The 16,960-nt window shown below is 40.9% G+C and overlaps 1 protein-coding gene across 1 annotated transcript in view; it reads right to left on the reverse strand.

The window, feature by feature from the left end:
- LOC117359952 (EF-hand calcium-binding domain-containing protein 6-like) overlaps positions 1-16,960 on the reverse strand; it is a 177,208-nt gene that overhangs the window by 136,589 nt on the left and 23,659 nt on the right. Inside the window, exons 3-5 of the mRNA XM_033943447.1 lie at positions 11,058-11,167; positions 8,395-8,495; positions 5,811-5,888 (exon numbers count right to left, since the gene is read on the reverse strand). Coding sequence (XP_033799338.1) covers positions 5,811-5,888; positions 8,395-8,495; positions 11,058-11,167 — 289 coding nt within the window. The remainder of the gene's footprint in view (positions 1-5,810; positions 5,889-8,394; positions 8,496-11,057; positions 11,168-16,960) is intronic.

A 16,960-nucleotide genomic window follows, 5' to 3' on the forward strand; every position in this document is an offset into this window, starting at 1 on the left:
AACAATATCATCTGTGAGGGCATCCATGTCTACTGGGGCCATCCATCATTCTAAATACCAGCGTTTTAATATTACTGTTTATTCTGCAGATGTGTCCAAAAAGTCTGTTTCTCTAAATTTTTTACTGAATTAATTTTTTTTATTGTATCCTCTTGTACAGTTCTTTGTTTCTTACCTTCTGTGTCCACCCTACTCATAGAAACTTTCTGTAATATTTTCTCATAACCATCACTGTTCTTTCTGACTACTTCATAACCATATAACATGCAACTGAATACTGTATTCATGTTTTCAGCACGCTGACTTTGGTTTCTAGGCTTACCACTTTGCTGTTCCAAATGTTAAAAACCACGGGATATGGGCAAGTCCTAATGTGGATTGGGAACTGGTTAAAAGATAGAAAACAGAGAGCAGACTTAAGTGGCCAGTTCTCAAAATGGAGGAAAGTGAATAATGGAGTACTGCACGAATCTTATTGGAACCAGTACTTCTCAACATATTTACAAAGGATCTGGAAATGGGGAACAATGAGTGGTGGAAAACTGGAACGCTCTCCCAGAGTCTGTCACAGGGGAAAACACCCTCCAGGGATTCAAGACAAAGTTAGACAAGTTCCTGCTGAACAAGGACATGCGCTGGTAGGGCTAGTCTCAGTTAGGGCGCTGGGCATGATGGACCACTGGTCTGACTCAGCAGCAGCATTTCTTATGTTCTTATGTTCTTAAGTGATCAAATTTGTAGGTGACACAAAACTGTTCAAAGTTGTTAAATTGCATGTAGACTGAGAAATTTCAGGAGGACTCCAGAAGGCAGGAAGACTAGGCATCCAAGTGGCATATGAAATTTGATGTGACCAAATGCAAAGTGATGCACATTGGGAAGAATAACCCAAATTATACTGTAGCTTCATGATACTAGCTTGTTTGTTTTCCTGGTCTCACTATCCCCCTCTTTTACTAAGGTGTGCTAACCGATTAGCGCGTGTTAATCAAATTAGCGTGTACTAAACGCTAACACGTCCATGGACTAACCTGCACATATTAGCGTTTAGCATGCCCTAAATCGATTAGCACGCGCTAATCAGTTAGCACACCTTAGTAAAAGAGGGCCTATGTCTGGGTATGCAGAACGAACGTGTCAAGACAAAACCAAAGAAAATTGATCCCAAGATATCCACAGAGAAAAAAGTCCAGGAGAAACAAACAAAAAAAACAAAACCACTGTGGAGTGACGATGTTCCTGAAATGGACTTTATTAAAAATATCAAAGTTCCAAAAGTACAATAAAGCAATCCATATTAAAATAAAATGATACACATAAAAAACGTGTGAGCCCATCATGTTGTGACTTTCTTCAGAATATGCTATGAGGTCTGCAGTTTGTCTTTATATAAGTGGATCCTCAAACCTGATTGGCTGGGACTTGAAGTGAATGAGGCAGGAAAGTCCATTGGTCACCAATATGAATTATGGTGGGAAAGTTTGTTGGTTACAAATTTGAATTTTGGTGGGAAAATTCACTGTTCTTGTTTTCCCATAGAATCAGTGGTATAGTAAGGGGGGTGCGGACTGCCCCGGGTGCCATCAGTGGGGGTGCTGGCACCTCTCTGCCCTGCCCTGACACACCATGCCACCCTCGCGCCATGTCTCCCCCTACCCCATCCCTCCGTATTATCTTCGCTAGCGTGAGCAACTTATGTCTGTTGCTCGCTCCAGTTTGGTTCCCTTCTGAATCACTTCTGGGTCACGGGGCCAGGAAGTGACATCAGAGGGAATCCAACACTGGCGCAAGGAGCATGCTTGCAGAAGCCACTTGTGCTGGTAAAAATTATGAGGTACAGGGGGGAGGGAGAGCACAAGTGTGCAATGGGGAGTAGGAAGGAGCAGGGGGGCATGGAAGGAATGGAGCTGCGGAGAGGAGGGCACAGGGGCACGCCTTTGACCCTTACTATGTTACTGCATAGAATGGAAAATTATCTGGTGAGTTTAAAATGTTCTTCCTGTGAAGCTGGGCTTATATGTTATACATAGCCCAGCTTAAAAGGGAGAACATCTGAAATGTTGGTTCTACCTACCCAAACACGGCGAGCCCCAGAATACTGCATGACACCAACTGTGGAAGCCTAAGAGAACTGCATGAGAACTGTACTAGGTTCGGAGTTACTACTCAGGAAAAGGATCTAGGTGTCATCACAGACAACACATTGAAATCTGATGCTCATTGTGTGATAGCAGTCAAAAAAGCATGGCCGCAGCTAGCTATGTGCAGCCAGTGTGGGCACACAAAACACAAGAGAAGCTAAGGCACAAAATTTGCATCCTGTCCACTGGCTTCCATTGCTGGCACATTGTAAGTGGGCAGGGAGGAAGTGTTTGATGATGTGTGACAACAGTGTATTCACAGTTTACCACCCTCCTGCAAAAAAGTAAACAGAATATGTGGAATTATAAAGAAATAAATCGAGTACAAAACAAAGGAATATCATAATATCTCAGTGGTGAAATCACTTGAATACTGGTGGTATTCAAGTGAATCACTTGAATACTGAGTGCAATTCTGGTCACCACATCTCAGAAAATATATAATTAGAAAAGGTATAGATGGTGAACAAAATAGTAAAGGGGTTGGAATGACTCATATGAAAGAAGGTTAAAGAGGTTAGGGCTCTTCAGCTTAGTGAAAACATGGCTATGGGAAGATATGATCAAGTGTCTATAAAATCCTGAGTGGAGTGGAATAGATAAGAGCAAATCAATTGTATACTCCTTAAAAAAAAACGCAAAGATTAGGTGACATGCCCTGAAGTATATTTAAAACAAATCGCACAAAACTTGTTGCATGAGGATGTGGTAAAAAAACAACAACCCAAAAACAACTATTAATGTAGCCGTGTGTGAAAAACGTTTGGACAAATTCCTGGAAGAAAAGTCCATAAACCATTCTTAAACTAGACCTGAGGAAAGCCACTGCTTAACCATGGGAGTAATATTATGGAATCTTGCTGCTTTATGGCACCCTGCTAGGTATGTATAACCTGGATTAGCCCCTGTTGGAAACAGGATATTGGGCTGGAAGGATCTTTGTTCTAATTTATTATGGCACATCTTATGCTCTTCCAGCAATCCCTCTCAGTCAGTGAGAGAACGTGGAAGTGTTTGTTGCAGCCAGAATATTTTGTAATAGCTCAGCGTCTGCAAAAAGTGAGAGACATGGGCTACAGAGGGTGAACTTTCCAGACAATAAAGATAGAAAAAAAATCTTTAGTTTTGGTTAAGTCAGGGACAGCGGAATGCCTTTTTGTTTGGAGGTGCCCAAGCTCTGCCCCAGACCCCACCCTCATAATAGTATTAATTATAAAGTCATTTCTTCCATTCATTCTTCATATACACGCAATATAATCTTAACAACTCATATAATGGTTACCACAAAATTAAACTACACAAAGCACACTGTATGCAAAGAAAATTTCAATTAACTTTCAGTTACTGGATATATAATGCAGCTTAGAGCAGGGGTCTCAAAGTCCCTCCTTGAGGGCCACAATCCAGTTGGGTTTTCAGGATTTCCCCAATGAATATGCATGAGATCTATGTGCATGCACTGCTTTCAATTAATATTCATTGGGGAAATCCTGAAAACCCGACTGGATTGCGGCCCTCAAGGAGGGACTTTGAGATCTCTGGCTTAGAGGGAACACAACTCCCCCCCCCCCCCCCAGTACAAGTACCATTCTTTAAAATAGGGAAGGACAGTAGGGGCACTTTTAAACACAACAGGGAAGGACTCATTCACTGTCTACCAGCTGCCTCCCCCAGTACCTCTGTTACAGATGGTATTATGCATACTGTGATACACTTCAGGGAATTATGTATCAAGGAAATCAAAACAATGCAACATATTTAAGCAGAAAAATATTTTCAGTATTCTGGAAATATACGCAGGTACACATGGCTCTCAATCAGCCTTCGATCCTCAGTCCAGCATCTTCCTGTTGATCATTTATACAGTGATATTCAACAGCACTGTAACAGAAATCTTGAGATTTCTGGCAACCATAAATGAATTACTAATCAATGCTTATTCTACTGTATAATGGGCACTCAAAGATGAGTAGCATTGAGTGCCAATTTTAGTATCCAGATTTGAGCGCCAGGACATATTTATTTATTTAGTTGGATTTCTAACCCATCCTCCCAGAAGAGTCCAGAATGGGTTACAAGTTTACAAACACAGCATACCTACTAAAACCAAGTGTAACTAATGGGTGCACATCCCTGATATTCTATAACACTGCACAGAAGTTTTAGGAATGCCCCTGACACACTCATGTACCTCCCGTGACCACACACCCCTTTTGAGTTGTGTGCTATGGTTATGGGCAGGCATTGCTATAGAATACTGCATAGAAAGATGTGCGTGCAAATCTAAATTGGCGTCAATTAACAAGATTTTCATTACTTAAAGTGACTTAAGGAAGTCAGAAAAAGCAAGAGGAGGAGTATGATATGAGACAGCCCTTGGAACAGAAACCAGATAAGGAATCATTACTTTGTGATATATGGGTTCAGTTTAACCCAAAGATAAGTGACTTCTTTATATATATTTTTGAACTTTGAATAATAGTTTTGAGGAATGTTTTGGGGTTTGTTTGTTTTTTAATTAAAAAGGTTGTTTATTTTCAATCGTGATTGTGTGTGTTCTGAAAGTGCATATATCACATCGCCCAGGCATACTCTAGCTGCATTTGGGGACAGCAATTTTCTGTTAGGCCATTTTTTCCAGGTAAACATTTTCAAAAAATTGTCATCCTCAAACTAAACACTACACAGAAGAATTCCTTTGCTCCCTATTGTTGATCCATCATTGCATCTGTCATTTAAAAATTCAACTGCCCCCACCCCCACCCTTGAAAAGGAATTCTAGAAGAATTTTAGCACATGGGACAGATCCTGCAGGAAGCAAAATATCCTAAATGAAGAAATATATGGTGCTATTGGAATATTCTGCAGGTCTCATCGTGCTCTGACTTGGGTAAGTCTGGGACATTTTGACATTTGTGAGGTGTTTGAGGCTGCTTTTAATTCTTAACCCCTTATCCACCTGTTCATTACCCATGTTTTAACCTTTCCCCTAATAAATGTACTTCGGTTTGTCTTGAATAGATTGTAATATCTGTTGAGTTGGGACTGTCTCCTACATATTTGTGTACAGCACTACATATGTTTCGTAGCATTATAAAAATGATGATTAATAGTAGTAGTTGTAAACCAATGGCTATGACAAAGAACTAGGGAGTAAAAAAAAAAAAAAAAAAATCTCCTAGGATCAAATTATAGCTTGCCCATTAGCTCTACTAGCCTGGTTCAAGCATTTTACCTCCCAGGGTCTCATTTTATCAAAGAGGTAAATACAATTCTGGGGATGTTTTTGTTCCTTCCTGCCTCTCCCTTTCAGGGTCAGCATGTACTCTGTAAATGAGTTCTCACCCTGTGAGCAAGTGAAAATGTATTTCTCAAACACAGTATTTACCTAGCCCAGGGGTAGGGAACTCCGGTCATCGAGAGTCGTATTCCAGTCGGGTTTTCAGGATTTCCCCAATGAATATGCATGAGATCTATTTGCATGCACTGCTTTCAATGCATATTCATTGGGGAAATCCTGAAAACCCGACTGGAATACGGCTCTCGAGGACCGGAGTTCCCTACCCCTGACCTAGATCATTGGGACCTCGCGTGCTATGTAAATTCAAATTGTCATTACTTTATACACACTGCTTTGCCTTTTTCTCCATCATTCCTCTGCTGACATACCTGAAGAGAAGCTGATGATACTGCTTGGAGCTAATGAACCGACCCATAAATTTGGTCAGCAACATGAGTAGCACATCTCTGCAAAATCAAATATAAATTATTTACAATTATTAATAATAATAATTTTATTTCTTAAATATCGCTATACCATAAGTTCAAAGCGGTTTACAACAAGATTCATGCAATGAGAGTATGCGATGTTTACAACAAGAAACTTACGTTTACAAGATACATAAGTTCAGAGCGAGATGTATGCAACAAGAAACAAATGTTTGGAACAGGATACAGAAGTACAGAGCGGTTTACAACAGGATACTCATAGTAATACTATGATATTTATATGTAGGACTTCTGATGTTAGGTGTTAAAAGATAAACACCAATAAGACACCTCCAATAAACACCACTTCCCCTAGTGCTCTCACCACTCCCTTGGCTTGTATCCTTCATTTGGTTTTTGTGCCTTTTCCATTCCCAAGTGACATAAGCATACAAATTTCATTCTACTAGTTAAGAGACCCAACAATAGTATCTGTGGTAGAAAACCATCAATAACCATTTTAGGGCTGATTTTCGAAAGGGCTTATCTGGTTAGCAGGATCTATCTATCTATTCATATATCAATTTATGAATCAATATACATACTGTATATATATATACACACACTGTATAGATAGATATGAGAAAAAAAGATTCATATTGATATTCATATATCAATATATGGCACATTAATATGTGATTGAAAAAGACCTAGAGATCCAGTTTATCAATTTCTTGAAATTAAATGTTTCATACAATGTGTAAGAAAGTGAAATGAATATTTAACTTAGGAATGTCATATGATTCATAACAGTTACATTTCAGTCCCACTGCAGAGCCGTCTCATTGCTATAGCATCACCTCCCCCCCCCCCATGCGCACACACTAAAGTCTGTCAGTCTAATCAACGTTCATTGTAGCCTCTAAAGCTTTATTTCCCATTGGCAAAAATGTTCAACATTTGTAGACAGAAAAGCTTAGAATATACAGGCCATTATTTTAGAAACATATCCACATGTAAATAGTGGTGTTTATGCATGTATATTGCATACACATCTAAATACCGATTTCAGAGAACTGCTATTTATACGTCCACACAGAGATTTCAGGATGGCATGACTTCGACAGGACTAAAATCTACATATGATGTAGCTCCCATTTTTATAAAGGGAAAATATATGTAAGTGGGAAAATGCCTATGTTGGTCTTTACACAAACTCAAAGGCATGCATTGGTTTAGAAAAATGCTCATTTTGGCCAGGACTTTATATGAGGGATTAAGGGAGTCATTCTTAATCCCGTGTAGTTTATTTCCACCTTCGTTAATTGGTAGCACTTACACATAGGCTTCTAAAATGAAGCAGCTACATTCGGAATGAGGTACCATTTACAAGCAGAATTTGTAAAATCATCATTTCCATGTGCAAGATGTGAAATCACTTCCTTGTGTAATGCTAACACCTCCAAAAGGAAGGAGTCATACTGTTCATTTTTTCAACATGTATCTTAAAATTGCTGCTTCTGCTGCACATGCCAGGAAATACACATACAATCCTGAAAATGTTTTAGAAAAGTCTCTGTGTTGGCAGATTCTTTGCTAAAATATGGACCAGAACTGAGCATCTCCTGACCTGGACATCTCAATTCTGATCTCTACATTCTATATTAAATGGGGCTCATAAGATGTTAAATTAACACACACAGTTCTTGATGTACAAAGACTAGGGATCCTTAATGGAGTTACATGGAAATACTTTTAAAACAAATAGGAGTATATATTTTTTTCACTCAGGCCCAAATTCTGTAACCAGCGCCTAAAGTAAGGCACCTATTTCAGAGGCGCCCAACTAGATAGGCGCCTGTCTAAATTGAATAACAAGCTAAATTAAGCTTTTTAATCAGCACTGATTGAAACATAGGCGCCTATCAAGAAAGTGCGATTCTGTAACAAGGCGCCTCTAAAAATTTAGGCAGCCTTCAAAAAAATAGACGCCATGCATGTTAGGCGTGGGCGTGGCTACATGTTAGGCGCCTTCTTACAGAATCACTGCTCTTAAGCGTGCTGAAGCGCTCGCATGGGCGCCTAACATTTAGTTGTGCCTAGAGCTGGCCTATTTAATGGGCGCCTCCAAAATAAATGCCACTCAGCGTGATTCACTAAACAGCACCCAATTGCGCTTGAATCACGCTGAATGGGGCCTATATCAGCGCCTAACTTTTGGCCGCTTCTTATAGAATTTGCCCCTCAATGAATAAAGCTCTGGAACTCATTGCCAGAGGATGTAGGGTTTGGACAAGTTCCTGGAGCAAAAGTCTATAATCTGCTGTTAAGATAAACATGGGGGAAACCACTGTTTGTCCTGGGATTAACATAGTAACATAGTAAATGACAGCAACTATTTGGGTTTCTGCCAGGTGCATGTGACCTGGATTGGCCACTGTTGAAAACAGTATACTGGGCTAGATGGACCATTGGTCTGATCCAGTATGGCTATTCTTATATTCTTATCTATTGTTTTGGTCAATGTGTTAGAGTAGGTACATACCTGCTAACCTGAGCTTTGCCTTCAGGGTCATTGTTTTTGAACATCTGCCTTAGAGTAAAATATCCTCCAGTTCTCATCTTTTCACGAAACACATACTCCAACTAAAATAAGAATTTGACTTGAAGTTAGGTAATAAAGGTAAACATCACAATGGCTTCCTGGATTTGTAACTATTAACCTTCACTATTAGAGCAGAAAGGCAGATTAATCTTAGGGGAATTCTGCACAACTGCATAATGCAGAATGTGAACAGAACTCCCCTCCTACATAGAGTTATTTGTTATCTATGCAGAATTTAGCATAGGAACAAGAGCAAAACAGCAGCAACAGCTGTGCAAGCCAAAAGGAGGAAATGGCAACATCAGTATCTGGTCCTGTGTGCAAGAAAGAGAGGCAGTGTCAGCTGCATGAGCTACAGACCAAAGAAGTTCCAGTTCCAGTACTGGCCCATTGCATGGCAAATGAGAGCATACCAGGGAACCTTTATTGTCATATGCAAAGTCTGTCCAATTCATCCACCATCTACAGGGGAGGCAAAAAAAGTGAACCTCTAGAGTTTTTTGCCAATTTTTTCAGCAACCACTTTGAATTTCAATGAAAAACTTTATGTACTTAGACATCATATCTACTTCAACAATTTGAGATACGCAGATGATATTACCCTGCTGGCAGAAAATGAGAAGGACCTCAAGAAGTTGATCCTGAAGCTGAAATAAGAAAGCGAAGAGGGGACTTTACCTGAACATCAAGAAGACCAAAATCATGACTACTGCCAACAAGAAAGTCCTTATAAGGATCAACAATGAAGAAATAGAAATTGTTGACAGCTTCATTTTCCTTGGGACCACAGTGGTGGTTCAACGGCAGAGATCAAGCATAAATTAGCACTGAGGCGTGCAATCATGGTAAGCATGGACCAAATATGGAAGTGCAAGGACGTCTCAGTCACCATCAAACAAAGACTGATCACTGCCATGTGTTCCCGATCATGACATATGGTTGCGAGACATGAACACTCAGGAAAGCAGATAGAAGAAAAATCAACGCCTTCGAACTGTGGTACCAGAGAAGACTTCTGCAAATCCCATGGACAGCAAGGATGCCAACTCCCTCCTGCCACCCCCCCCCCGGGCACCCCCTACCCATTCCAAGCCCCCTTTCCACCCCCAGCCCCGTACCTTTAACAGAGCAGAAGGGATGCTCAACCCCTCCTGCTTCAATGACTCCAGCGACAACTCTGAGGCCTTAGGCCCCACCCCGTTGCATCATGTGATGCACGGGGAGGAGCCTAAGGCCCTGATTGGCTCAGGCTCCTGCCTTGAGAGGGGCCTGGGGTGCCTGAGCCAATCAGGGACTTCCTTAGGGCTGAGCCTTAGGAAGTCCCTGATTGGCTATTGCTTTGACCAAGAGAGGGCCCTGCATCATCTATTTCCTTTCCGTGGGGTGAAAGGTACTATGCGTTATTTGGGAATTCATCTAGGCCCTCCTTCCCTTCGCCTCTATGACTTAAATTACGCACTGACTTTTTGGAAAATTAGGGAAGAATTGAATACTTGGAAAAACTTTGCTCTTCCTGGCTTAGTATGATCGACGTGGTCAAGGCGATGATTTTACCCCAACTTCTATTTCTCTTTCAAACACTCCCGATTTGGGTGAATAGAAAGGTGCTTGAGGCTATGCAACAGCGGCTTTTTGACTTTGTGTGGGCCCGAGGATTAGTGGGAGGGTATTGTGTCTTTGTAAACAGCTATGTTCTTGATTACATAAACCCATTTTCAAATGCTATCAAATCATCAGTGTTTTAAAGATATGCATCTTATGTTCTTTTCATGTATTTGTAATTTAAAATATATGTTATGTAAATCATATGTGTGGACTCAGCCTCTTGCTGTAGGTGACAGAATGAATGGACATAGAAAGTGTGGACAATGTTTAATGTGTGCCATTCTGATAAGTTTTTGCATCCAACTAGATCTCAGTGTGCAATTTCACAATTTGTGACTGACTGTACATCCTCTTATGTTATATATTTATTAGTTTGCCCATGTCAGCTTTTATATGTTCGTCAAATAGCTAGGGCTTTAAAAACTAGATTGACAGAGCAAAAAACTCCGAGCATACAAGGAACTATTGGTTGATCTAGACATCTCACTTGCCTTCTTTCTTTTTTTCTGGGTTTCAGTACAGATATCTAGTATGAAGAGGTAGATCTGGGAGTCATCAGCATAGAGGTGATACTGGAAGCCATGGGAGATCAGCGTTCCAAGTGAGCAGGTGTAGATTGAGAAAAGGAGCGGTCCCAGAACAGAGCCTTGAAGTACACCAATTGTTAGCAGGATGGTTGTGGAGGAGGCACCAGAAAGAAAAAAGGCAAGTGAGATGTCTAGATCAACCAACAGTTCCTTGTATGCTAGGAGTCTGCAGATTTAACAGCAAAGGCTCATATACCTCAATATATAATGTTTGGCAGCACTGTAGCTCCAGTGCTACACCTCAGCACAAAGGCTTAGAGACCAAAGATGAAAGAAAGCAGACCTGATTAGCTGATTGCTCTAAAAAGAGTTTAATTTTTCCAGTTTTCATCTTAATACTGTCCCTTTCCCTTCTATCACTACAGTCACACTAGAATGAAATTATATTTTTCTGTATTATCACAATCCTACCTCATCCACTTCAGTCCGGAGCTGTGTTCCTGGCCGAGAAATTGAAATGGATCTGCTACTGGCAAGACTTACTTGGCTCTCTGCCCGACTTCCAATATCAGCTCTTTGGCCTATGGCATAAATAATGAACACTTAGAAAGGTTACCTATACTGCATCATTCCTTTCCTAAAACCTGGAAATAATATTATAGGCTAGAATCTTTACACATAATGGGGCTATATCCTACAATTCACCTGTGTGACATGTCCAGAAAGGGACCTATTTACTTGTGTAAAATCCGGACCTCACTCTACCCTTCCCTTCCACTCACCTCCCCCATCCATATGTACCATCTCCTCCCTCTTTCTCCTCCCCTATTTCCATCTATCCATAAACAACATTTCTTCTCTCTCTCTTCCCTTCCCCACCCATTTCTGTGCACCATCTCCTCCCTCTCTCCCCATGATCTGAAATCTTTGTCTTCTATTTCCCCCTCCTATGGTCTGTCATCTTTCTCCTCACCTTCCTACAGTCTGGCATCTCTCTCCTCTCTTTCTCTTCCCCCTTCCCTAGGCTAAAACCTCTCTTCTACTGTCCTTCCCTGATCTGGCCTCTTTTCTTCCTTCCCCCCTCCCAGTGATCTGACATTTCTCTCCTTCCCTTTCTGTGATCTGGTATCTCTCTCCTCTCCTTCTCACAGTCTCCCCTACTTCTCTTCCCTCCTCCCTACTGTGGTCTGGCATCTGTCCTGTCCTTCCTTTCCCTCTCTCCCCTACCTTAGTCTGGAAGCTCTCATCCTTCCCTTCCTTGTTCTGGTATCTCTTGCTCCTTACATCACCCTCCCCCTTCCAGTAGTCAGACATCCTCTTTCCCACAGTCTGGCATCTCTCTCCCCTCCTTCCTCCCTCCCCCCTACTGTTGTAAGGCATCTCTGTCCTCTTCCATGGTCTAGCATCTCTCTCTCCTTCATTGCCCTCTCCCCCTTCCAGTGTTCCAACATCTCTCTCCTTCCCTTTCCCTCCTTCCTGAAGTCTGGCATCTCTCTCTCTCTCTCTCTCTCTCTCTCTCTCCCTCCCTCTCCTCCTTCCCTTCCATTCCCTGGTCTGATATCTGTTTCCTTCCCTCTTCCTTCTGTGGTCTGGCATCTTTCCTTTCCTTCCTTCCCCAGGAGGTCTGGCATATCTTTCTTTCACTTTCTTCTCCATCCCATGGTCCAGCATCTCCCCTTTTACCTCCCTCCTTCTATCATATCCCTCCTCTGTCTGCTCCCCAACATCTGCTATTTTCTTTCAAGAATCTGTCTTTCCCACTTCTATATAGCATCTACCCCCTCTCCCCATCCATCCGTATCTTCCTCCTGTCTGTCTACCATTCTATTCAGTGTCAGCCACCTCTCTTGTCTCTCCCCCCCACACACACATCTATACAGCATCTTCCATTTCCCTTCTGTCCTTTCCATTCTGCATCTCCCCTTTCACTTCCCCCTTCCATCATCTCTCACCTGTCTCTTCCTCGCACCATCTGCCCTCTCTCTCTCTCTCCTTACTTCAATCAAATATCTGCCTTCTTTCTCCCCATTCTATAAAGCATCTGCCTCCTCTCTCCCTTTCCATCAATATCTCCTTGTGTCTTCTCCTTTCCATACAGCATCAGACCCCTCTTTCCATCCAGTGTCTTCATCTCTTACCTCCTCCCCTTTTCATTATATCTCCCTCCTGACTCTCTTTTCTTTCATCCAGGCCTCTGTCTTCCTCCTTCTATACAGCTTCTTCCCCATCTCTCTCCTATGCCATCAATATTTCCCTTCACTCTGTATCTCTTTCCTTCCATGCAACATCCTGCCCCCTCTTCCCCCTCATCTTTCTATCCAGCATCTCCCCTTTTTCTTCTTCCTTCCATCATCTCCGTCCTCTCTATCCCCCCATCTTCCCTCTTCCCTGTTCTATCCAGAATCTGTCTTCCTCACTTCTATATATCATCTACCCCCTCTCTCTCTCTCCCCTTTCATCCAGCATCAGCCACTTCTTTCTCCCTACCACTTCAGTACAGTGTGTGCCTCCTCTCTCCTTTCCATCCAGTGTCTCCCCATTCACTTCCCCCTTCATAGAAACATAGAAACATAGAAATAGACGGCAGATAAGGGCCACGGCCCATCCAGTCTGCCCACCGCAATGACCCTTCCCCACCTAACTCAGTGAATAGATCCCACGTATCTATCCCATTTGGCCTTAAAATCAGGCACGCTGCTGGCCTCAGTGACCTGAAGTGGAAGATTATTCCAGCGGTCAACCACTCTCTCAGTGAAAAAGAATTTCCTGGTGTCACTGTGCAGTTTCCCTCCCCTGATTTTCCACGGGTGCTCCCTGGTTGCATCCATCACCTTCCACCTCTGTCTCTTCCCCACACCATCTACACTCTCTCTTTCCTCTTCAATGCAGTATCTGCCTTCTTTCTTCCCTCTTCTATAAAGCATCTGCCTCTCTCTCCCCATTTCCATCTAGTGTCTTCCTCTCTTTCGCCTCCTCATGCACATTAATTCTCTATAAGATTTTTTTTTCTTTCTTATGCTGTTCACTCTTACAACTTGGTACTACCAGTATTTTCTTTGCTGATGATACTAGTGCATTGGGCCTAGTTCTCATTATTCTGTCTCCTTGGTTCTGCAATTCTGTCGTTTTTTTCCTTTGATAAGACATCATGTGATGAGGGTTAGCAGCATGTGAACAATAATATTTTCTTTTTATTGATATCCTGACTATATATTTCCATGCCAATGATTTTCTACCATCCAATTAAAAAGATTGATGTATACTTTGTTATTTCTAAATAACACTCTAGCTGGGAAAGAAACACTTGAAATACATGAAAAGTACAAAATAAAGTTTTTTACTTGACCACTAGGTCATACAAACTAATGAATATGCAACAGAATACTATAAAGACTGTGCTCTGGGTCCAGCTAATGGGACACCATCCCGTTCTGATTTCAAGTTTGCAAGTTTATTTAAAATTTGATAAAATCACTTTTTCATAAATTCAAAGTGTTGTACAACAGCAAAAAAAGAAAAAAAGAAAAAGGTTTTATTGATAATGTTTATTATATAATAACTCTGTAAATTTTGGTTTTCTTCTTGTTGTATTTGACAGACATTTTAGAACAATACTGACTTACTGAAATGGAAAGGGTGGTACGGGGAGAACTACAATCGGTATAGGAAAGAGAACAAAAAAGGGAGAAAAACATAAGGGAATAATATAGGCGGTGGGATGCCTTCGTAAGGGTCGGTGTCCTACTTATCAAGGAGGTCCTGCTCTTATCTATCTTCAAACTGTAACTGATCTGCAGGAAGAAGGAGTACTGTGGTATGCAAAAATGTTGATTTGTCTGTATGCTGCCCAGACAGGTGAGCAGGTGGTCAGGTTAGCAGTGGGCTATACGTGTTCCACCTCAGTCCATTTCCCTTTCTAAAGGTTTGCTGCCACCTAGGTTTCAGGGGATATTTTACCTAACCAGGAGGACAGACTCCCAAATGTTCTCCCTGTCTCTCTCTTAGTGTCTTTACATAAGTGTGTATTATTTTGCGCTAGCTTTCCTTAATGCTTTGTGTGGGAATTTGGGCTATAAGAATATTGTTTTAGTGTACAACCTTCTATGTGTGTATGAGAATAGAAGAATAAACAGAGATAAAAAGAGAAGGGGATTGTATATGTGCACATATATATCTTTGGAATTGGGGGGAGGGGGGCTAAGAACAATGTGAATAGCTTTGGAACACTTCTGAACTCAGTTGTGGTTCTGGGGTGATCCTAAGAACTCACATTTTTGTGCCAAAACCTGGGATCAGAACCAGTACTGGAATGTGTCCAGGGATGACAGATTGCCAGCCGTAGCTGCAGTTCTGTACTCCCGGCAGAGGCACCCTGGGTGGGTCACATGGCAGGACTGAGTGGGGGAATTGGAAGCACACAATCTCCAGAAGTCATCAAATGGTATGTGTAACACATCTTCTTGGTTTTTTTTCCTTATTTCTTTTGATATAGTTGATATAGCAGTTACTTAAGACTTAGATTGTGTGGCTAGTACTTAGAGCAAGGTATATATTCTGTGTTTAATCCTACACCCCAGAAAAAATTAAAGTGGTCAAGCTATTACAACAGTACATGCCCCTGAACCAGCCTAGTTTAGCAAAACATGTCGGGCATGGTTCCTAGGAACAGCTTTAGTACTTTATATCTGACTTTAATCTCCATATTGTCTACCGATCTTTTCTACCACATTAGATTTTTGGTGGATCGCTTGCCCTGATGTTTCCTTACTAATTATTATACTACAGTAAAAGTGTTGTTACTTTTACTTGTAAAGAAGTACAGGATAACATTTGTTACTTTTACTGAAGTAGTAATTTTGCCAGTTTTCACTACTTTTACCTAGTTACATCTGATGCTGGCAGTGAAAAGTAAAAAGTAAAAGCGGAAGCAAGATGTAAATGATGATTCTGTAATACACCAAATGAAATAGCAAAATCAGGGACATAATTTTGCTATTATAAACCTCATCATAAAAACAATGGATCATCTCATCTTAAATTTTGCTGTTCGGTGAATATAGCCTGTAAGAACAGTGGAGTTGTTTGTGCTTGTTTAACTGGCTACTGGTCTCCAGCCAAACACAACAGTGATGAGTTGGGTAAATTTGAAGTGGCAATGAACCTGAAGCTGGTAGAAATTTGGTGGACATAATGTATGTCTCATCCTATGGAAAATTTTACATTGGGGTGACTTTCTACTGGATTGGTAGAGTCTTGAGATGGGAAGTCTGCTTGTCTGTCCTTAAGACTGAAGGGTTCCATATATTTGATATTCTTGCATCAGGTTTTGAAGATATTCAGAGTTTGCCATCAGAGAAAAAATTGTTAGAACAACTTCCAAGACAACTTTATGAAAACGTTCTTTTTAATTGGACAGAATGACATTGCTAATGAAGTTAAAGATGAAGATGCAAGTGATGAATTAGACAGCACTACTTATAATGCAGAAGATAATGACAGTAATGATGATAAGGTATATAGAAGTCAAGTGTTTCAGACAGAGATTCCCTGATCAATACGTACCTGCAGACTAAGTCTGAAGACATCAGTAATACTGCAGCCTTGCCTAATTTGAAGGGACTTTATCAGATTGAACAATCCACTTTGTGCTAGTATAGTTAAACACCTTTTTAGCTATGCTGGATGAATGAGTTACAAGCACACTCGCATAAATGACAGTCATTTTAAAAAAATTTAGTTTTAATAAAAGCAAAGTGGATTGCACTGCAGAACAATAAAGTTCTTGGCATAAAACTATTAGATGCATTAATTGTAGTTGTGCTACTTTAATTTTTAACTGAAAAAGAAATATAACTACTAGGTATGACTATTGACAAAGGCTGCACCATGCAACCACAAATAAACAAAACAATACAGAAATCTTTCGCAATAATGAGAAACCTTAAACAAGTCCGAAACTTCTTCAAAAAAACACAATTTCAGCTCCTAGTACAATCTCTAATCCTAAGTATCCTAGACTACTGCAACATCCTCTACCTCCCCTGCCCTGCAATAATGATTAAACAATTACAGACAATTCAGAATACAGCTCTGAGACTCGTCTACTCATTGAAGAAACATGACCACATTACTGAGGCATTCACCAACTCACATTGGCTTCCAAACCAGGAAAGAATACAATTTAAATTCTACTGTATACTATTTAAAGCTATAAATGGAGACAGCCCAATCTACCTAAACGACCACCTCATCCAAACTACCCCTACCAGGCATAGAAAAACACACATCCCATTCACTTACCCCCCAATCAAAGAAGTAAAATGGAAAAAACTAGACGACGGCCTACTAGCCACTCAAGCAGCAAAAAAAGATAA

Source organism: Geotrypetes seraphini, chromosome 1, assembly GCF_902459505.1.
Source record: "Geotrypetes seraphini chromosome 1, aGeoSer1.1, whole genome shotgun sequence".
NCBI classification, from domain to species: domain Eukaryota; kingdom Metazoa; phylum Chordata; class Amphibia; order Gymnophiona; family Dermophiidae; genus Geotrypetes; species Geotrypetes seraphini.